The 22,393-nt window shown below is 55.6% G+C and overlaps 1 protein-coding gene and 1 long non-coding RNA gene across 7 annotated transcripts in view; one reads left to right on the top strand and one right to left on the bottom strand.

Annotated features, from left to right (window-relative positions):
- LOC121017472 (uncharacterized) overlaps positions 1–1,882 on the top strand; it is a 2,871-nt gene extending 989 nt beyond the window's left edge. For both annotated transcript variants that reach the window (XR_005784769.1, XR_005784770.1), the window contains exons 2-3: positions 642–972; positions 1,777–1,882. This is a non-coding gene — a long non-coding RNA (uncharacterized LOC121017472). The remainder of the gene's footprint in view (positions 1–641; positions 973–1,776) is intronic.
- Positions 1,724–22,393, bottom strand: part of PRDM2 (PR/SET domain 2) — a 121,410-nt gene continuing 100,740 nt past the window's right edge. For all 5 annotated transcript variants that reach the window (XM_040455618.1, XM_040455624.1, XM_040455627.1 and 2 more), the window contains 2 exons: positions 8,221–8,364; positions 1,724–3,589 (listed from right to left, as the gene is read on the bottom strand). In XM_040455618.1, the coding sequence (XP_040311552.1) occupies positions 8,244–8,364 (121 nt within the window). In that variant the 3' untranslated portion in view covers positions 1,724–3,589; positions 8,221–8,243. The remainder of the gene's footprint in view (positions 3,590–8,220; positions 8,365–22,393) is intronic.

Raw genomic sequence — 22,393 nt, 5'->3', positions numbered from 1 at the left:
TATATATATATATATATATATATATAGTATGTATGTATATATATGTATTTTATATATTTATATTTATATAATTATTGTCGAGTTAGCCAACATACAGTATATACACACTGTACTCTTGGTTTCGGGGGTAGATTCCCGTGACTCATCGCTTACATACAACACCCAGTGCTCATCCCAGCAAGTGCCCTCCTCAATGCCCATCATCCATTTTCCCCTCCCCCCCACCCCTCCCATCAACCCTGTTTGTTCTCTGTATTTAAGAGTCTCTTATGGGTTTGCCTCCCTCTCTGAACCTATTTTTTTCCCTTTCCCTTCTGCCATGGTGTTCTGTTAAGTTTCTCAAGTTCCACATGAGCGAAAACACAGATCTGTCTCTCTCGGACTTATTTCACTCAGCGTAATACCCTCCAGTTCCATCCACGTTGTCACAAATGGCAAGATATCATTCTTTCTCATTGCCAAGTATGTTCCATTGTATATATAAACCACATCTTTATCCATTCATCAGTTGATGGACATCTTCACCCATACTTTTAAACCTCTGCTTCTCTTATGGCCAGTCTGGGGTGGAGCAGAAGCCCAGTAGCTGACTGCTGTTCTGGGGAGCTGGGGGGGGGGGGGGACTGACCCATGTTGTACAGTTTCTACCTGCAGGTGGGTTGAGAACTGGAGAAACCAAAGGGTGACATGAGAGGCAGCAGTGAGAGGCAAGTAGGAAATACTGAACTTTGGGCCGGAAAGGGCTGAATCCAATCCCCAGTCCACATCTGCCAGCTGTGTGGCCCTGGGCAAATGGCTTAATGCGTCTGAGCCTGTTTCCTCACCTGTGAGATGGCTGTCGAAGTACCTGTCCTGCTGGGTTGCTGTGACAGGAGAGGGAATGTGTGGGGAATGGTTGGCACATGGCAATTCTCAGTATACGGCCCCTAGAACAACAGCTGGAGTCACTGCTGCAGAGGTAACAGTTGCCAGGTAAGAGCCAGCGGACCGGTTAGATACGAATTCCTATAGATAAACAATGAGTGATTCCCTTTTCTAAGTGTTAAGTAAGTCCCAAATATTGCACGAGTACATCCAAACCAAGGGGTATCTGGCCATAGAACGGAAGGAAGCGATGTATGCTGCAACCTGGGTAAGCCTTGAAAATACCATACGAAGAGAAAGCAGCTGGTCATAAAAGATCACATGCTGCATGACCCCATTTCGGTGGCACGTCCAGGAGAGGTAAATCTACATGGATAGAAAGTAGGTTTGTGGTTGCCTAGGGCTAGCGGCTTGGGGAGAAAGGGGGAGTGACTGCGACTGGGTAGGAGGTTTCTCATTGGGGTGACTGGAAATGTTGTAGAACTGAATGCAGTGCCAGCTGTACAACTCTATTACTAAAAAGCACTGATTTGTACAATGATGTCGGTTAACTGTATGGTATGTGAATGTGAGCTCAATAAAGCTGCCCTAAGAATATATGTGCGATCACAGAGGCCTTTCTAGCCTTAGTGAAATGGCTTAACTAACTAGCTGGCAGGTGGAAGAGGGTTTTGAAGGTAAGTGACCCTACTCACCAGGTAGGCTTTTCCACAGTGAGCTTCCTCGAAACCTCGGCTTTCTCTCACGGCTGGAAGGGGGCCTTCAAAGCCGCTTCATCCCACTCCCACCCTACGCCCCACAGAGATCGCCAAAATGGAAGACACAAAACACAGAAACCAAAACGATCACTCCCAGGCTCGTTCCTTACAATCGGGCTTCACACTTTTATTGTTACTTTTCTTCACATGGCAGATACAGAACCGTCCTCTTCCGTGATCCAAACCCACGCCCCCAAAACCACCAATGACCAGCAAACACCACTCTTTAGAAGACCACCCCCGTTGTCGCGATCGGAACACTCGTGTAACCCTTTCCACTAGTCTGAGAGGGTGGAAAGCTGACCGGCACTTTTGCGCGTGCAAAAACGAGTGGCCCCCAGCCCCCAGCGACATTTCCTGGAATTCACCATCGGCTGAAGGTGAACTTTCGAAGCTTTGGGTTCGTGAGCCTTCCTTGCTGCTGAAAGGGGAAACCTTCCAGAACGGAGAAGATGAGTGTCGACATTGATGGGACAAAATCGTATCGTGAGGATAAGGAACAGCCACAGCTTTCCATGCTTGTGAGGGTTAATTTTAGGAGTGGGCAAAAGCATTCCAGCTTATGGGAATTTACAACAAACAATGGTGTGTAGCTGGGTGGCAAATGGAAAACTGGGATGCGGGCCAGCCATCGGCACTTTTCTGTCCATGTGAGGATCTCGTGAGACCTTTCTCCCGGACCATGATCAGACCCTACACTTGCAGCCAGTCGACTGAGTAATTAAATAACACAAGTTATAAAACTTTAAAAAGGGGGCATTTACAGTCAGGGACATAAATACGTGCTTTTAAAAGTGTCTACGTACATATTTACAGAGTTGCGAGACCAACCATAGTAGCCCTGGGGGAAAAAAAAAAAAGTCCCTTTTTGTGTGTGACCACTCATGTTCTCCCAAGTTCTCTCCTTCCACTGTGGGTCTGATACATCACTACTGAAAACGGAGCTGAGAAAACAGTGCCAAAGTGGTCTCAGACATCCGTGTCTGGGGTCTGCCCCAAAGGCACAAAACCCAAGACCCTCACTGAACTGGGTCCAAACTCCTAGCTCAGCTCACCCGTTTCTCCGAGACATGGGCTGTCCCTGCACAAAGCAGGGGCCAGCTCCATCGTTCCCTGGCAGGCGACTGGTGGCCTCTAGAAATCTCTTCTTCTTCCCCCTGTGCTTCTTAATCCTCCCGCTTATCTTCATTTCCCAATTTTTGTTTGTTTCCCTTTTCAGCTAATTTGGGAAGGTCAGTCGCTAACGTGTTGATGGTCCCAAGTGAGGCAAAGAAGCACTGGGGAGACCTCCCCCTCCTGCCACATGCTGTCCCATCCCCTGCCTCTCCCAAGGGGGCAACCAGGTCTGCAAATGGGGACGGGGACTTCTCTCCCAGATGCCCAGGGACTGACTAGAATTCCGAATCTGGAAACGACCCAAGCCAGCAGCTCAGGCAAAGAAGGGGGATTTTCGAAGTGCGCAGGCCAAGGGGGTCGACAGCAAGGCTCTGACGTGTCTACACGCCGTTGATTCCCAGAGACGTTGGAAGGCTAGGGAGGGTGGGGCGGTGAGAAAGGAGACTCGGCCTCCTCCTGAAGGCCTTCCTCGGACAGGCCTAGAACTGACCCCTGAGCCAGACCACAGTCCCCGCCATGGCAAAAGACAACTCGAGAAAGCAAAAAGCAGGATCTAGGAGCTCTTGAAAAATTGCATAGTAGGAGAGGCCCCACCCCAGCAGGAAGGCTGAGCTGCAGAACACGGTCCCAGGGGCTGCACCCACGTGTCGTCCACGCTGTGGAGTCAGCTGCCTTCCTGCCTCCCTGGGGTTTGGGACCCTCGTCTGAAGACCGCACACGCACACCCACGCACGCACACACTCCCTCCCTTTCTCTCGCAGGCTCGTAAAACTGGAATAGGTCGGTACTCCCTGCGGGGCAGAGGGCCAGCCAGTCCCTTTGGCTTCACTGACTCCAGGTCACTTCAGGTGCTGAAGGAGAAAAAAAGAAAAGAAAAATGGTAACAGTGGCCGCATCCTCAGTGCCTTCACTGGGCTGCTGAAGCACCATCTCAGCCAGTTCTTCTAATGCAACAATTTACTGACATACACCACGCGTACAGAAAGAAAGCACAGCTTGATGAATTTCCACCCGTGCAACCAGCACCCAGATCAAGAAACAGAACGTGACCAACCTCCCCTTAGCCCCCAGCCCAGGCTCCTTTTTAGGACCAGCACTCACCCTCACCCCCAGAATAACTACCTCCCCTCGATCACCAGGGATTGATTTTTGTCCGTTTTTTAACTGAAGTAAATGGAATCAACCAGCACACATCCTTCCCGTCTGGGCTTCTTCCACATGGTGCATTTGGGGGATTCATCCCTTTGGAGCCCGTGCGTGCAGCTCTGTCCACCTCCTTGCTGGGAGATTCTACCGCAGGATCCTGCCACTTTCATCTGGCTGGTCCCCACCAGTGCACGAGCGGGCAGCTTCCGATGCGGGGCCACTGTGAGGAATGCGGGTGGCTAGGACTCGCTTACCTACGCCTGGAAGACACGTGTGGCGTCCATGCGTGCCTGTTTGCGCCAAGTGGAAGTGCTGGCTGGTAGCGTGTGCACGGATGACATAGGAGCTCTCCCATGCGTGTGCACACACCCGCTGAGTGTCTCCCTAGTGGTGTAACTGCTGGGTCCCACTTCAATCAATACTGCCAAAGCCTTTTCCGGAGTGATTACACTATCACCTGATTTCATTCTAATGGTCCCGATGACCCTCGTGGCAGGTGACACTGATCCCCATCTTGCATGGAAGAAACAGAGGCTCAGAGAGGGCAAGCGGCTTTCACCAGGTCAGGCTGGTAACGAGGGGCAGAGGTGGGGCTGGAACTCAAGCCGAGCCCACCCCAGAGCCCGCGTGTGCTTTCCGTCATAGCGAATGGCTTGGGCTGCGTGCCTCCTGCACAGAAACCCCACTCGCAGTACTTGACAACAGAGCCAGGCTCGTGAGTCAGTCCTCAGTAACTTCTGCTGCGCTGGGCGGAATAGGAGCATGGCGTTGTGCTGGGCCAAGTTCAGGGGCTCCGTTCTCTCACCCCATGGACCTGGTCATCATTCCTGTAACTCCTACTCCTGCTACAACTACGATTCCTCTTCCTACCACTACTCTGATAACTCAGTGGGAGCAGAAACAGCAGGGCTGATTCAAGGCAGGCTGACCACACACCAGCCACTTTCCTAAGGGCGTCTCACGTACTAACCCACGCAGTCCTTGCAGCAGACCTATGACACAGGTATACCATTAACCCATTTTGCAGATGGGCAAATTGAAACGCAGAGAAGTGAAGTACCTACCAGGACTGTTGGAGCCAGGATTCGCTTCCAGAAAATGCACACTTGACCACGATCCATTCCAACCCCCGCCCCCCCGAAACCTCTTGATGGGGCTGGAAGGAGGGCCGCTTGCAGTACACGAGGGCGCCTTCAAGAGAGGAGGGCCTCCCTTCCCGGTGGGGGCCCACGTGTGCCCAGGCCCATCCCCGCACAAGCCGGGGGAGAAAAAGAACGCAGAGACAGGGGCCAGCCATGGAGTGGCCTGCATGTCCTCGGGCCGGTGTGGCTGGTGTCATGTGTGTATTACCTGTGGGTCATCGAGCGGGACCCACAAAAGAAGCCATCTTGCCAGTCCCCAGCCCGAGGGGCAGCCCTTCAGGGAGGGGACCCCAGCAGCAGGGGCCGTGGGCTGGACCACTGGGGCTGGAGCTGGGCAGAATTTGCTAGAGGGGAGCTCTCTTATCAGGGAGGCGGGCAGGGGGAGACACCCCACCCACCCCACTCCTGGGACCCCACAAGAGGCCAGCGACCAGCACTAGGAAGCCTGCCCCGAGGCCAACGACAGCTGAGGGGAAGATACGGAGGCAGCCAGATGAGTGAGAGGTGCCAGTCCCTTCCCCGGACGTTCCCCTTGAAGACCCCGGGGCCCAAGTGCGGCTGGCCCCAAGCAACAGAAAGAGACAGAGGCGGACAGGACGTGCAGGGGCAGGCTTTACGCTGGACTGGGCAAGGTGGCACGTTTTGTACCTGAAAGCGAACAGAGAGCTCTGGGCTTTGCCCATGGCACCGATAAAGCCCAGAAAAGGGAGGTGCCTGCAGACAACAGTCCCAGGAGAAAAGCCGAGCTCCTAGCTCGGTTCGGACCGTCGAGTAAAGTGGCCAGAGCCTCTAAGCCGGCGAGAGCAACAGGTGAGGGGCAGTCCCGGGGCCTGGGCGCTTCCAGGATGTCACCCGTTCCTCATAACAGATCCCACTGCACACACAGTCTCACACGGGGTTTCAGGGGACAAGCGTAGGCCACTTAAAAAGTCCACCATCCATTCTAGGAGTCAGACGACTCAAGCTCTGCCCCCAGTTCTGCCAACTGCCTCTCCGTGACCTACACGCCCTGCCCACGCTAACATCCTTTGTCACAGCACTGAAAAAAAAATCATTCTGGAAGTGTGTTAAAGACGGCAATGGGCTGAACTGTGTCCCCCTCAAGATTCATATGAGGAAGCCCTCACTCCTCGTGTGATGGGATCAGTGCCCTTACAAGGGACACCAGGGCCTCCTCTCTGCACCACGGAGGATGCAGCCAGAAGACGGCCTCTGTGAGCCGGGAAGAAGGTTCTGGTGAGGACCGTGCCGGCGCCCTGGCCTGAGACTTGTGCCTCCAGAACCGTAAGAGACAAATGTCTGCATGTTTAAGCCCCAGTCTGTGGTATTTTGTTATGGCGGCCCGAGCAAGACAAACAGTATAAATGAGGTGTTCTTTTAATTTGTATACACGGATATGTATCTATAGATAGATAGATCTATATAGATAGATCCACAACAGGCTTGTTGTAAATAGAAATTAGAAACGTAAAAAAGTTTAAGACTTGAAGGGGCAAGTTCCAGTCACTTAGAAATTAGGCCATTCAGTTCCGAATGCTCACTGTTGATGGGCGAATAGAGGCTGTTAACTGCAGATGCTAATTACATTGGGCTTCTATTCACCTGAGCACCTTGCCGGGGAAGCTGCACCTGTTTGAAAATAAGGGAAGACAAGGCATACTTCCGGGGTCGTGCCCTGGCCCCTGGGCAGAGCCCGAATTAGCAACGCTTGGCCAACACTGTGTCACCACCAGAGACTGCAGTGGCCAATGGACGCACCCTGTCTGCGGACGGATCAGCCCAGTTGCACCTGGCTCTCCTTCAGGTTGCAAAGAACACCTCCAGCGGCCACCACAGGGACGTCCTGGGCCCCAGAATTATCCTGGCACAGACTCCCATTCTCTGGGAGACTCCAGCCCAGCCTCTCGTCTCCAGGCCCCAATCTTCCCATCTGTAAGATGGGAGAGGGGAGGGACGATCTCCCGGGCCTTCCAGCTGGGTGCTATCCTAGCGTCCACTCCAACTCGGCTCCCCAGCATCCCCAGCTCAGGGCCGTGAGCCCTCTCAGGAGCCTGTGCTGGCGACGCGGGCTCGGTTCTGGCTCAAGACAACAGACTCTCTGGGGAAAGTGGATTCTGTTTCCGTTCCCCTCCCCAAGCCCCAGAGAAATAAAGCCAAGCCCAGAGACTCCAGCAGCTTCAGGAAGGAAGCAGTGAGTGCACTCTGTGGGCATCAGGGCAGGTGGAAGGGAGGAAAGTAGAACACAGAAGACGCCAGAGTTTCAGAATTCAGCCCATTCTTGCCTTAAACAGCGATGTTCTCATTCTGAACAGCCCTGGCTGCATTAAGCAGGCACCCGCAAGCTTGAGTGCGTCCCAGAATCACGGGGCCACCTGCTAACACAGATTCCCAGGCCCTGCACACCAAGGATGCTTTTTAGCAAATCTGGAGTTGCACCTCGGGGTATCTTTAACCGGTGCCCCAATGCACAGGTGCATGCAGTCCTCCAATCGTTTCTTTAGAGGCTGGTCTCAGGGACACAAGGAAGGAAGATGTGCCGTGTCACCAACAAAAGAAGCCCAAGCCTACTCGAAGTCACTGGCAAAGCCCAGCCCTCCCCTCAAGAGACGGAAAGTCCGGCTCCTATAAATGAATTCAGGTTTTACCATCAGACAGTCTAGAAAGAGACTTCTGGTTCAACATAAATTTAACCTCTGTATCTTACAGAAAAGTACTACTTTCACTTTCAAATACGTTGTGCGAATAAAGACTACACGATCTTTTCTGGGCTTAAAGCCTCTGGAGGTCTCGATTAATGCTGGTTATTGTTGCTGTTCTTATTCAATCAGTAACAAGAGCTAATTACTTACCTGATGCTTTCTATGTGTCAGGCGCTGATCTACATGTTTTGCGTACATGTGACCCTTGTAATTCTCACAACCTATGAAGTAGGTCACCCCCACTTTATGGATGTGGAAACTGAGGCTCAGAGAAGCTGAGTATCTTGCTGAGGTCCCACCGCCAGTAAGTGGCAGAGCTGGGGGCGGGGTCCAGGGTCCGCACCTACCTGCAGGAAGGCCCCAGGCTCCACCCTGGCACACACCAGGCCCACCCTCTTCCCTGCTTCCCAGCCCAGCCCAAAGACCCAAGCCCCAGCCCTCCCGGGCCCCAGAGCCGCCCACGCAGTGCCAGAAGCTGCTCCACCCTCCTCGTACCTGTCAGGGAGCAGGCGAAGTGTCTACTCTTTGAAGAGGGGTCCCTGGAACTGGGCTGCAGCCGTCGCCTTGACATTCCTACACTGCCTGGTGATGTACGGGGCGGCTGGAGGAGGACACCGGGACGCCAGGCGGAGACTGTAGCTGTTGGGGAGAGAACGACACACACCATCACCAGGGGCCCACCCCGGTGCCCCAGACAGCACCCCGAGGCCTATGGCAGGTGAGCTTCAACAACCCGCGGGAGCTCCACCGCGCTCCGCGCACCACCTTCCGTCCCCTTGAAAGTGATGGCGGAAGCATCCGCCAGCTGGGTGCCGAGACACGGCACTCGGCAGGGGTGTCCTGGGGACCCCCCCCCCCCGCAGAGGGATGGGCGAGCTGGGGGCGTAGCCCTGCTGTGCACACAGCGGCTGCACTGTTTCCCCATCTGCCTTCCCAGGCACGTCCTCCCCTCGGAAGCATCTGGAGGCTCCTGGTACCAAGGTGCCTCCAGCACCCGCAGCGGGTCCTCTCCAGGCCGCTAACGCTGCACTTGGCACCTATCCCAGCCTCGCTGCGCCAAGCACGTTCATTCCGGGAACCCCTGAGCCCAGATCGTGGGACACGGGTCCGGCCCTATCTGCTACCACAGCCCGCTAAATTCGATTATTCTTTCCCAGGGAAGCCTTTAAAACTTTTCTTAAAGGTAGGTAACGTAGACCACGATTCCTCCCCTCCCTTCACCCGGCAAACCCAGACTCATCTTTCAGGTCCTGGCTGGGATACCGCTTCCTCCGGAAAGCCTTCCTTCTTTAACCCCTGGGTGAGGCATCTCTTCTGCAGGCTCCCGCTGCCCCCTGGGGCTTCCCCACCACAGCACTTGTTCCACTGAGTCACAACTGCAACGTAACGGATCTGCCTCCCTCCTGGCCCGTGAAGTCCCAAGGTCAGGGCTTCTGTCTCGCTTGCGGATATATCGTAGCACAACCCACTCAGCACAACAAAAACAAGTCTGTGTTGACGAAGAACCACACATACGCCGGAAGCGTGCTAAGTATTTACGTCCATCAACTATCTCCCTCTACATACAACCTATCAAGGCGCATTTACTATATCAGCCGTAATTTACGGAGAAGGAAACAGGCGCAGAGAGGTTAAGTAACTTGTCTCAGGTCCCAGTTCTGTCCCCAGGCGGAAGAATGGAAGTGAGCAGGCCCTCCGGACAGGAGAGGTAGAAGGTGAGGGGAGCGGGAAAGCAGGAAGGGTGAACACTCCGGGCACATCACCTGCACCGGGGGTTGGCCCGGAGCCAGCTGTCTGAGGGAGCGAGAGATGAGAATGGGGCCAGTCTCGAAGCTGAAACATCAGGGTTTAGATCGCTGGTTCTCCACAAGGGCAAGCATTTGGCAGTGTCCAGACACATCTCAGGGAAGGGATGTGGCTACCGGCGGCTGGCGGCTGGGGTCGGGGATACTGCTAAACGTTCCACGACAATCCAAACGCTAACCGCGTCAAAGTTGCAGCCACCAACAAACACCTATTATGATAAACGAAGTAAGCGAACCAAACAAACGTATAAACAGACAAATGAGAATCTGGCCCCCAAGTCAAGACGCAGGGCTGCCCCCGGGGTGAATTCCTCCCCCAAGCTGTGCGATCGAGGCCCGTGGTCAGCTTATTCTACTATCTGAGCAAGATTCAAGGCAGAAAACTAAGACCCAATGCTCAGGGGCAAGCCTGTGCCCCAGATGGACCACCAAAGCCCCAGGGTCACAAGGCCCATGGGGTGGCCTGGGGGCTGGCTGGTACCCCACTGTGAGCACAGCCCCTCGGGCAGCCGACCCGACTGTGGGAGAGACAGTCAGCTGGCTGGAAACCTGGCCCACCTGCACGCCCCTGTCCTGGGACACCGCGGATCCCCCTACACTGTCCCCTCTCTGCAGAAATGTCTCCAATGGAGGGGAGCAGACCCTGCATCATCAACATCTACGTCTCCCTCTGTCACCATCATTACCCATCTACTTAACACTCAGACACCAGATCCGTCAAAGATAACTGCCCTGGCCTCCCAGCCCTCTCCAGTTGGCCGGCATTTCTCTGCTCCCTGGCACACCTGTTCCACCCTCAGGCTCCTGCAGCTGCGGCAACCACAGCCTTGTCCGCTAGGGGGCGAGCTTTCTCCCCAACCCCTCCCTCAGCATCCATGTGGTTGGAGAGCTTACATTGGGGGGTGGGGGCCAAAGCGCCTGAAGGGAGGCCCCTCTTGCCACCTCTCAGCGCACGGCCAGGCCCAGCAGAGGGCAACGCCAGCCAGCACACACACGTCCCCTGTAATTCCCAAGTACTTTCTTTCTCTGCTATTATCTCTGGACCCTCCCGGCAGCTCAAGATGTAGGGAGAACAAGCGCTTTTTATACCCATTTCACAGATGAGGACACTGAGGCTCGGACACATTCGGAGACTTTCCTGGGGCAGCAGAGCCCAGCCCTCTCAGTTCCACGGACCACAATTTCTGGGGAGACACCAAGTCACCACCTGGATGTGTCCTATTAAGACTGGGGCAGTGATATCCAGCAGGACGCCTGGTCACAAAACCCTTCCGGTGGTCAGAGAACTCTTGAGAGCCCGGGGGCTGCCCAGAGCCGAGATGTCAGGTGCTGAGAAACAGCATCTCAGGAACCACGTATCTCTCCAGCTCCCAGCAAGGTAGCCGTTAACACACAAAGACCTCCTGACTTGAGGTTCTCACTCTCTAGCTGTGTGACCTCGGCAAGTCAGGGGCCGCTCTAGGCTCTGGTTTCCCCATGTGCAAAGCCAGCCATTTCATCCATTAAATTCAGAGGAAGCTCTTAGCGCGGGACATGCTGGCACTCTCCAGCATCCACCGGCACGGAGTCTGCACTGTGGCAGTCAGCGGGGACGTGGGCGCCTGCCAAGTGACACGGCCCGAGGAGGGGGAGGCACGGCCGTCAGTCCCGACCCTCGTGCCCACCTCCCTGCCTCCCAGCCTCCGAACCTCGGGACACCATCCCTGCTGGCCTGGAGGCAGAGCGGGGCTAGGAAGAGCCCTGGGACCGGGATGTGAGGTCACTGGCCTTCTAAGAATTCAGGACACGGGGGAGGCACCTGGTGCCGTGATGACTGACAGAGCAGGAGGCGGGCCAGGCCCTCCCTCCACCGGCCAAGTCCCTCCCCCTCCTCACCGGCCTCCTGGCTCCTATGCGCGGCCTCCCCTGCCATCTTTCTACAGAACAGCAAGCCGCCCCTTCCCAAAAGGCACCCTGGATCATGACACGCCCCTGCGGCAACTGTCAGTCCTGGGCTCCCAGCACAGTGACCCCGTTCTCGTTCCTCGACATACGGGGCGGGGAGGGGGGGGGGCGCATCGCCTCCCGGCCCCCTTGGGCTCCTGTTACCCGGGCCGTGCTGGGCTTGCTTCAACACGTCTGTCCTTCCGTCTGTCTGCACACAGCCCTCCTCCTAGTGGCCCTCAGCCCCGGCTACTCACGGGGAGGCCAGGTCTGCGCACCAGGCCCGTGGCGTCAGCATCTCTGGGGGTGGCAGGGGCGTCGGTACTTGTGAGCTCCCCAGTGATCCTACCCAGGGCTGAGGAAGGCCCCCCCAGGTCCTCATGGGGCTCACCCCTCCCTCACAGTCTTGCTCAAGGCCTCCCTCCGTCTGAAGCTGCAACACGGCCTCCCAATGGCCTCCAGGCCCTTTTCCTTCATCGTGTTCGGCACCATCAACACACTCAGAGTCTACTGGGTTGTTCGCTGGCTCCGCAGGGGGCTTCTCATCACTGACGCATCCCCGGCACCTGGACCTTCGCCTGGCACACGGGAGGGGGTCCACCACCGGCCAGGTGCTGGGCCAAGGAAGCTCTGGGAAGTAAGACAGACAGTTCTTTATGTCACCCAGTCCGCATGCGACTTAGTGCGGCCGAGACGGGAAAAACACCCAGGTTCGGAGGGGGTCTGATGCCAGCGCAAGGCCAAGACTCGGGCCCCCTGGCCCCCAGGCCACCCATTCTCATTCAGCCCCCACTGATTTCTGGTAAAGAGGACAGCTGGACACGTGGGTCTACACGCAAGAAACAAAACTGAAGAAACAGGAATGAAGGCCACGGCTGGGAGAGGATTCCAAGAGTGGAAGGTTCCGGTTCAAGGACCCTTAGGACCTACCAGGGTTGGTTTGTTTGCCTGGGCCGTCCCCTCACACAGCCTTCCTGGAGCCCCGGGGAGGGGACTCAGCAGCCACACCTGAGCCTCTCTGGGGCCTTCCAAGAACAGAGGGTGCAGGGACCAGAGAGGGAGTCAAGTGACAACAAAACAACTTAAAAAAAAAAAAAAAAAACAGGCAAAGGCGATCCAATCACTGAACAAATAGTTTAAGGACACAGAGAGGCAATTTGCAGAGAAACCCCAAGCTCATGAACAGCAAAAGACGCCACTGTCCAAGAAGATCACTGGTCAGACTGGGGACATGCACTGTAAACTCGGAGCCCGCAGGTGAGGGAGGGTGGCCGGGCCAAGGACGGCCCCCATTCCCTGCCACTTGGGGGGCCGAGCACCCCGCACCACCTCCTCAGAGCCTATCCAATTAGTTCAAGCTACTAACCCCGACCCCGGGGATGAGCGATCACTGCGGCTCAGCACGTGTGAACGAGGCAGACGGAGCAGGGAATCATACCTCCACCTTCCCCGGCCACCTCCTCAGTCAGAAAGGGAATAAACGAACAGGCGGCAGGCCACACCGTAGTGATCCCCATGGAGAGAAGTGACGTCGAGGAGAGAGCTCAGCAGTGCACGGCGGGGGCAGGCAGGGCCGGAAGGCGGAAGGGAACACCTCACAGAACCATGTGCGTCAAACCCGAAGGCCGTGGGAGACGGATCTGCTTGGACACCCGGGCCTAACCCGGGCTGGGTGGTGCGAACGGTACGCGCAAAGGGCCTGAGGTGGGACTTGCCTGGAATGTCAGAGAAGCGGGGGGCAGAAGGGAGGGTCTCGTGACCCCTGAGTGAGGTAGGAGCCAGGTTGTCCTTCTGGGCAGCAGACGGACATGACCCGGCATGGCCACTGCGTTGGGCACAGACTGTAGGATGACAAGAATGGAAGTGGGGAGGGGGAAGGGGACCAGTTAGGAAGCGACTGCCGTCATCCAGGTGGGAGTGGATGGCAGCTTGGACCCCGGGGTGGCGGTGAGAAGCGGCCGACTCCAGGGATGGTTTGGAAGTGGTGCCGACAGGATTTGCTGATGAACCGGATGTCAGGGCTGGGGCGGGGGGGCCAGGAAGACACTGGAGTCTGGACAGACCCCAGGGCAGGATGGTCTGCCTTTAGCCAAGATGGGAAGATGGCAGGAGACACTTCAGAGAGAGATCAGTTTGCACGGGATTCCATTTAAAGTGTGTACTCGACCCAAAGGAGAGGTCACGTGGGCGGCTGAAACGAACTCAGGACTCCGGGGTTGGTCAGCATCTGGGGGGGGTCCAGATGGCTCACGAAAGGGAAAGGGGCCACAGAGAGAAGTGCAGGGACCCAGGACGGGATGGGGGGGGAGGGGCAAGTGGTGACCTGGGGAAGCCCGGAGAGAGCGGTGGCAAGAAGGGCAAGCATGTCAAGGAAAGGGGAGCATTAAATACCTACTGTCGCCAAAGGTCGAGGAGGCCAAGACGGAGAGCCACGGACACGATCAGTGGCCTAGAGCCTGCTGGTAACCGTGGTAACAGCAGCCTCCAGGGCGCAGTAGAGAAAAACCCCGAGTGAGTTCACAAGAAGAGGGTCCAGAGAGCTCCCTCAAGGAGGGCTCAGTCAAGGGGGGCCGACGGGTCCGAGCAGAGACCCCCTTCCTCCCGCACCAGTCAGGAGGGATATCCTGGAACGCAGTCCCCACAGCTGGTTAGGCCACACAGGAGTCTTACGCAACTCTCCAGAAGTTCTCGGGAGTGCAGCTCACTAGAAGTCAGTCTCACGTTCTGCACTCTTGCCAGAGGTAAAGGGGAGGCAAAGTGCGTGGGAGTAAGCCCCTGGTCGGGGCTGTGCATGCCACCGCCTGCTTCCTGGAGCCAGCCACCGGCCATTTCCAGGAATGGTGGCACCTTGTGACTCCACCTTCCCTTCCATTCTGGGGAGGTCCTCCCACCCGAACGAGGCCCCAGGCCGGGAGTCAGAGGTAGGAACAGGGACGCGGCACTGGGATGCGGGAACCTGAGTTTCAGCCCTGATCCACTGTTGACTCGCTAAGTGGCCTCTGGTAAATGCCTCCACCTCTCTGAACCTGAGCCATCCCACCTATAAAATGAGTATGTCAAACAAGAAAAACTACGCAATAGTATCATTTAGTGAGCACCTACTAAGTGCCGGGAGCTACTCTGGGTGCTTTATGGGAGCTCCTCGAATATTCCCAGCAGCCCTTGGGGCAGGGACAGGATGATCTGTGTGTTACAGGGGAGGAGACCGGTTCAGAGGGGTGAACGTCCAAACCACATTCTCTTAGCCAACCGGGGTGCAACCAAACTCCGAATCCAGGACCATCTGACCCCAAAGCCTGGGTGCCCCTCCCTGACACAGTTCTTGTACCGATGGGGACCAAAGAGCTCTTTTCAATATTCCAAGAAGCCAAATGGGGTTAACCCTTTGCCCACAGGACAGCCACCCACGAGGACAGAAGTTGGGCTTTGGGCTGAACTGTGTCAGTTCAGAGGAACCCTGGCATCAGGAGGCAGGGACGGGGGGCGCCGGCCGCGCGGTGGATTCCAAACTCCAATGCTCACTGGAATCACCTGGAGAGATGGAAACAATCCTGCGGCTGGAGCCCCAGGCCCTACAGATTTTAATTCAGCTGATTTGCATCCCAGGCACTGAAAATTTTAGAAGCCAGCTCTGAGAGCCACTGGCGATCTGTCTCCTCAAAGTGTGGTCAGCAGTCCCTGCGGGCCTGTTAGAAATGCAGCTGCTCAGCGCCCCCCACCCTGCCCCGTCCCCAGCGACCTCCTGGGTCAGAACGTGCATTTTAATAAGCTCCCTGGGGAAGTATGGGGATCTGAAGCCCGGGGAGCATGGGGCTAGCGGACATCTTCAGCAGGGAGTCGAGTGCAGGCCACTAGGTGGCTGTGCCTAAGGAGGGCCTGGCACCAAAGCCTGAGAGAGGACCATGGAGGTGGCCCTGGGGGGACAGGGGCAAAGGGCTGAAACCACTGGCCTTCAGGTGAATGTGGGGGTGCTGGTAGGGAGGCCCGCAGCTAACACTCAGGGGTGGGCAACGCCAGCCCGGCCCCCTCTGTGCTTAGATGGTGTTTTCACTCACTATTCCCTGTAACCACGTGAGAAGGGTTATCGTGCCCTTTCTCTGGCTGAGAAGACGGCACAGAGAAGTTAAGTTACTTGGTCAGGGTCACACAGAGAGGTGGCAATAGATGGGAAAGGGGGAGGGAGGGAGGGAGCCAGGATTCACACAGATCTGACCCCAGAGCTGAAGTCGGCCTGCGGGCACAGACCCTCCTTCCCTCCCACCAGCTCTGAAGGAGGCCACGTGCCGTGCCGGCTGCTGATTTGGCCACCATGCATCCGAAAGACCAACTGTGCCCCTGCTTCGTGGGGCTCTCACGCCAGGACCTGAGGTCTTCAGAGGCCACGATTTCCCCAAACCTGTTTGGCTTGAACTCCGAATACCCAGCATGTGACAGCTCGTAACGCAAGCCAGTCGACAGGAAGGCGGGCCCGGCCCGCGGTGACCTGAGCCAAAGGGAGCTGCCAGCGGGGAGATCCCTGCCGTGGTGGCGTCTCCTGCCCTGGCAAGACTAGGAGAGGGGCAGGGGACCCCAGCGGCCACGCCGAGCAGCCCTTCACTCTCTGTGAGGAAACTGAGCCAAGCGAGGAGGTCACTCACGCAAGATCACACAGCAAGTTGTTCTGCAGAAGCAGCGAGGGGACACAAATGGCAAAGGGCAGAAGCCGCAACGGCCTCGGAACGAGGACTGTGGGAGGCGGGTGCCCCTGGGGCGAGACTGAACTCCAGCCCCAGAGAGCTCCATCTGTGCTCAGGTCTCACCCACCCGTCTGCCACCAAGCCCGGCACGAGAGGTGCCTGGACAGTGTTCCCTGAACCAGCAAACGGCAAACCCGGAGGGAGCCCAGATCCTGATGCAGTTCAACCTCCACATGGCTTGAAAACCCAATCCACCCAGAAAGCCAACTTCCCGGAAGGCTTCTCTCACTGCCGAGGCCCCACCCAAACCGTGGGACCAGGTCCCCCACTTTTATGACAATTCTTTGAACCCGACTCTGCACAGCACAGCCAACCGCCCCAGCCGAGCCCTCTCGGCTCCAGCAGGACAGATGGGGGAGTGGCTCCTCACGCAGACACCTGTCACCGCACTTTGCTCTGGCCGCCACCCAGCTCCATCCAGCACGCCCCACACGCCGTCCCTTGTCCCCTCTCACTGAGCAGAAACAGGCTGCTTTCCTCAACCGGAAACAGCTAAGACCAGGAAGGAGGCCGAAAGGAAGCGTGAACAAGACGGATGAACACACACAAAGCAGATTCCCATCTCGGGACAGAAACGGGTTGATAAGCCTCCCCGGAGGGCCGGATGGAAAAGCTCTTTTAAACGGCAAAACTCTGTGAAAATGCGAAGACTTCGTTATTACGGCCATTCCGTCTTTTACAGTTGACACAGGCCAAAGAAAAAGAGACTAAGTCAACTCCAGGGACAAACCCCTTGCATGGTTTGGAGTCGTGGGGGCCAAGAGTCTTAATTAGCCGTGTGTGGATCTGCCCTGGTAAACGGGGTTTCTAGATCTTGCTGTCTGGTGCCCATCCCAGGACACTAGACAAGAGGTAGCTACCTTGGGGGGAAAGCTTGTGGGAGCCCAGGGGGTTCCTGGGCTACCAAGGTGTCTCAACCAGCTCATTTTGGGAGGCCTGGGTTGCGCCACAGGAAAGGCATGGGTGTCCTGTGCCGGAACGGGGCACAGGTCACCAGCGATGACGCAGCCCACGGGGCAAGGGCGCCGTGGACCCGGGGCCTGGAGGCCTCATCCTCAGAGAGTGCAGGGGTCTGGGTGGCAGAGTCTGCTCACGTACCCGCCCCGTCTCCCCACACTGTCCCGCCATTCCCGAAAGCCCTCACCCTGCATTCCGGCTGACTCAAACAGGCTGGAGTGAGGAGGGCTGGGCCAGCTCATCCTGTTTTACAGACGGGCAAGCAGAGGATGCCCGCAGGTGCTGGAAGACTTGGGGCCCAGGCCAGCCGACTCCACTCCGGGCTGCTGGGCTTCCCAGGACTGTGTGCTTCATCTGATGTGTGAACCACTCATTCACACAGGCTCCCTCCCTGTCGGGGACAGACGCCCGGCCCGGCAACACCGGGGAGGCCGGGGGACTCACAGCCAGGTAGCGGCAGACAGGGAATGAAAACCTTCCTAATGTTTCTTCCGTGTAACCGGCGTTTCCCCAACCAAGGTTCAGTAGAATAAGTTGCCCCAGATGCCACACGTGTCATTACCACCTGCGTCACGGCGGCCAACGTTTCCGTGCTTGCTGTGCGTCGAGGGCTGTGCCCAATGTTTGACGGGCAGTCACAAACTGAATCTTCACGAGCCCTTTATGAGATGGGTACTGCTCCGTTTTATACACGAGGGCCCAAGGCACAGAGAGGTTCGGCAGCTTGCCCAAGAATGCGTCCCTGGCAAGAGGCAGAGCTGGGATCAAAGCCCAAGCCATTCACCTCCCGAGCATGGGCTCACGAAGCCATACAGGTGTGTCCCTGCGTAATTACTGGGCCTTTGATGTGCTCACAGGAGGTATAAACTCCCAAGAGGAGGACGCACGCCATCATGGACTCCAAACTTACTTCCTCTGTCGATTTGGTTAACTAGCTACTGAGTGCCTGCTCTGTGCCAGGTACCGTGGGACACAGTGCAGAGCCAAGCAGACGTGCCCTCTGAAGACACAATGAGAAGTCTGCAAGACGATGGCTTTGATCCATGTGAAACCTCCAGGAGGGCCTGCTAAAGGGCAGGCGCGTGCGTGGGCACGCGCGCGCACGCACACACACACACACACACACACACACACACAAATTTAATTTAGCCTCTTTGAACAGAAATTTCCTAAAATCAGCCATATGAAGAAGTATGTCCTGAATTTAATTTAGTATAATCGGTGGCAGTCAGGTCTGGGCCTTCGTGGGGAGAGGGCCTTGAGACTTACTAAAGTGTATGAGTATTGCTCAATCAAGCACCTATTATACACACACACACACACACACACACACACACACACACATACACAGGGCCCTGTGCTAGGCCCGGGGGACACAGCAGTAAACCAAACAGACCTCCTCTCTGTCCCCATGGGGCATGTGTCCCAGAAGGGGAAGGTCGTTATTTGCATAAGATAGGAATACATAATTACATACATAATTACAGAGTGTGAAAAACAGAGGCTGCCTGAGCGCTCAGAATAAGAGAACAGACCACAGAAACACTGTGTGTGTGTGTGTGCGCGTGCACATGCACACAGTTCCTGTTGACAACCTGAGACTTGGGTATTTTGGGATTTGCTTCTCTTTACCACGTTGCCTCTTGTTTTACTTTATGGGGTAGGGAGGGAGGGAAGACAAAGCAAGCACAGGTTGTAGAACTTCCTTTACCCCCTGGACGAAGAGACGGGACTTCCAGAAGAGGGGTTTCTGTCCCTGAAGGCCACTGCTTGGGGAAGGGGGGAGAACTGTTACCACAAGTTCTCACCCCCGAATCTCTCCTGTCCTCTTGTACCTGGGTCTCAAAGCAAGTTTTACACGAGGGAATTGGGGCAGTCTGCAAATCTGAAGAAGACCAGGGCAGGAACTCACCCAGTGTCTCTACCCTGGGCGCTTCTGTGAACTGTGAACAACAGACTTTTGCTTTTCAAAGGCAGCAGATCTGACAGAATGTGAGCAGCCGAGGCGGCCAGTGCCTGCATCTCTGACGGGGTGGCACTCGCCTTGCTGCAGATGGTTTTCAGACAGAAACGGCCCTGGGGAAATAGCAGGAAACCTGGGGATGCCTGTGATGGAGATGCCTCCCCGGATAAGTCAGGGGGCGTCTCCACTTGCCGCACAAGCCCAGAGACGGTCTGGTCTGTAGCACACGAAGCCGCCTCCGAACCTACCACCGCTGCCGCCATCAGAAGCCACACGGGTCCCCTGCACACCCTTGGCCCAGAACACCTCCAGGCCCTTCCCGATCTCCCCAAGCCTTCAACCCCGGAGCACCCCCAGACTCAGTTCTTGGGCGTCTCCACTTTACCTACGCTCGCTCTCTCGGGGATTTGCAATCTCGTGGTTTTGAGTATCGTGTGCACTCTGAGGACCCCAGAATTCACATTTCCAGCCGGGCCCCTCCCTCTGAACTTCAAACGGGATACTCGACTACCCCTTCCACAGCTCCCCCTTGATGGTCTGAGAGCATCTCAAACTTCACCTGCCCAAAACTGAACGCCCCGCACACGTGCATCCCACATACTGGCTCCAATAACAGTCTTCCACCTCCTCACTTAAGGGCAAAAAATAAATAAAAATGCACCTGGGTGCTGGAAGCATAGGTGAAAAAAGCCTGCTGTCATCCTGAACTTCTCTCCTCCAATCCCCATCCAATCCTCAGCAAATCTCATGGCTCCCCCTTCAAAATATATCCAGAATGCCCCTGCTAGTCATACCTCCCCTGCTACCCTCCCGTCCATCCACCATCACTCCCGAGCTGGGTTACCACACTGGATTCCCAGTCTGGATTTCTACTCTTGGCTCCTTCCAGTTCATCCTCACCAGATGAACAAAGGAGACTCTTTTAAAAGGCAACGCATCCCATAGTGTTCCCTGCCTCCCCAGTGTTCCCTGAGCATTCCAAGGATGCTTCTGCCTCAGGACCTTCGCACTTGCTATCCTTCTGCCAAGTGCTTTTCCTCCCCAGGTCCCCACGCTTGCTTCCTCACTTCCGACTCTTTGCTTCGATGTTCCCTTTTCAGCCAGACTTTCTCTGGCCCTCATATTTTCAGTGGTAGCCCCGATTCTGGCTTCAGATCTCCCTACCCTGCTTTCTCTGTTTTCCTTCCCTCCGCAGCATCCACCGCCTGACATTCTGTGTAGCTCCTTGCTTGTTCACACTCTGTCTCCCCACCAGAACGTGTTTCTTTCACCAGTACAACCCCCAACACTGACCAGCACACACCCCCAGGCGCTGGCCCTACGCCCGCTCCCAAGCAGATGGGTAAAGGAACAAACACACAAAGGCCTGAGACCTGCACTGTCCTTCCGACTAAATCACACCCGCAATCACCTGTGAGTTCCGGTTACTATTTCAAGTGGGGCAGGCAGGGGCACCTGGGTGGCTCAGTGGGTTACGTGTCCAAATCTTGGTTTTGGCCCAGGTCATGACCTCACGGTTCGGGGAGTTCAAGCCCCCCCTTTGGGCTCTGCGCTGACAGCATGGAGCCTGCTTGGGATTCACTCTCTCCCTCTCTGTCTGCCCCTCCCCCAGGCTCACTCTCTCCAAATAAGTATTTTAAAATAGTAAAGAAGTAAATAAAGTGGGGCAAAGAACTTAAGTGACTTATAAAAGCAACCTGAGTGTGAAATCGTCCTTTGCCTTCATGCAAATTTTTCATGGTTTTTCACCCACTGAATGAATGATAACGGAGTGACAGTTTTTAAGCAAACTACTCTGAGCCTTTAGAAGCATTCAACTTGTTTTTCATAAACAGCTCTTACGTTCCCACTTTGTTGGTTTGGGTACTATTTAATTGAGTCATACGAGTACAGTCACAGATACACGTAGCATAAACAGGTTTGGGAACAAATACAACGGACTTCTGGCTGACCGCTGGGAATGGACACGCACGGGCTCTCCCTGCGAGGGTGTCAGGATGCGATCCACTGGGAACGCGGGGCATCCGTTAACAGGGAGGGCTGACTAAACGGAAACACTGACTAAGCCTCCACTGTCTTTCGAAAACTCTATCCACAGTTGGAATTGTAACAGAAGTTCTGAAAGATTCCAGGTAGCGCTGTGCCCCGGCAGGCCTGGCACTCTGCAAGATGACCTCACGCTATTCCTTAGGCGGCAGTGACCATGCTGGCCTTGAAGACTGCCGTGCACACGGGGGAGCCCTGTGCTTCCCCTTCGGCCTCGTCAGTGGGATCATATCCCCCGGCACCTCAAAAGCGAGTGTGTGGGGGAAAGGCCAAGGTGAGTGATGCTGTGGCATAGGCCCAGTTGGGGGAACAGCCTTGTTCAGCACGGCCCCGTCAGGTGCATGGGACATCGTGAAATCCATCAGCGTTTAAGCTCCGAGAGGGAAGGCTTCGAACAAAAGTGAAAACACAGGAGAAAATCTTCCACTGCCGTGTATTTTGGAGGTTCTACAAGTGAGGAGCCCTTGAGGAGATGTCCGGTGTCAGGAGGCAGAATTAAAGCTGGTGACACAGGGAGGGTGACCCTATTTTCAGAGCCAAAAATCGGGGGAGAGGGTTTAAAACCATAAAGGAATTTTCAGATAGTTCTACCCGGGCATCAAGGGTGCTACATCACAGTCACAGGCAGCCTGTGCACACCGGTGTAGATCGGAGCAGAAACAATGCCACCAGCGTGGCTGAATGAATGAGCCAGCAGCTGCAATTTCCTTCTGGCCTCTATCGTTTACTGACTGGCTTTCCTTAGACATCTGTAACCCTGAGGACTGTGCCCTGAGGTGGTAACCCTTTAATGCTGGGTGTAATTAACTATCACCAAATAACCAATCCTTTTCTTTCAACCCGATTAAAAAAAAAAAATTTAATGTTTATTTATTTTTTTAAGACAGAGAGGGAGACACAGAGCACGGATAGGGGACGGGCAGAGAGGAAGACACAGAATCCGAAGCAGGCTCCAGGCTCTGAGCTGTCGGCACAGAGCCCGACGCGGAACTCGAACCCACGAACTCCAAGACCACGACCTGAGCCGAAGTCAGAGGCTTAACCGACTGAGCCACCCAGGCACCCCTCTTTCAACACGATCTTAATTGGTCATTTACTTATCCAATGGACGTTCTCTATTCTGTTGCCAACAATTAATTGCCCCCAAATTCACACTTTAGGCCAGAGAGTCCTAAATTAGGGACAGATAAGCAAATGGTAGCTCAGACTCTATTATTCCTAGAGACTTTTTTTTTTTC

This window comes from Herpailurus yagouaroundi, unplaced genomic scaffold (genome assembly GCF_014898765.1).
Source record: "Herpailurus yagouaroundi ecotype Mexico unplaced genomic scaffold, PumYag 77, whole genome shotgun sequence".
Taxonomy (NCBI): domain Eukaryota; kingdom Metazoa; phylum Chordata; class Mammalia; order Carnivora; family Felidae; genus Herpailurus; species Herpailurus yagouaroundi.
Note: the sequence above shows the minus strand (reverse complement) of the source record. Positions and strands in the feature narration are given on the sequence as shown.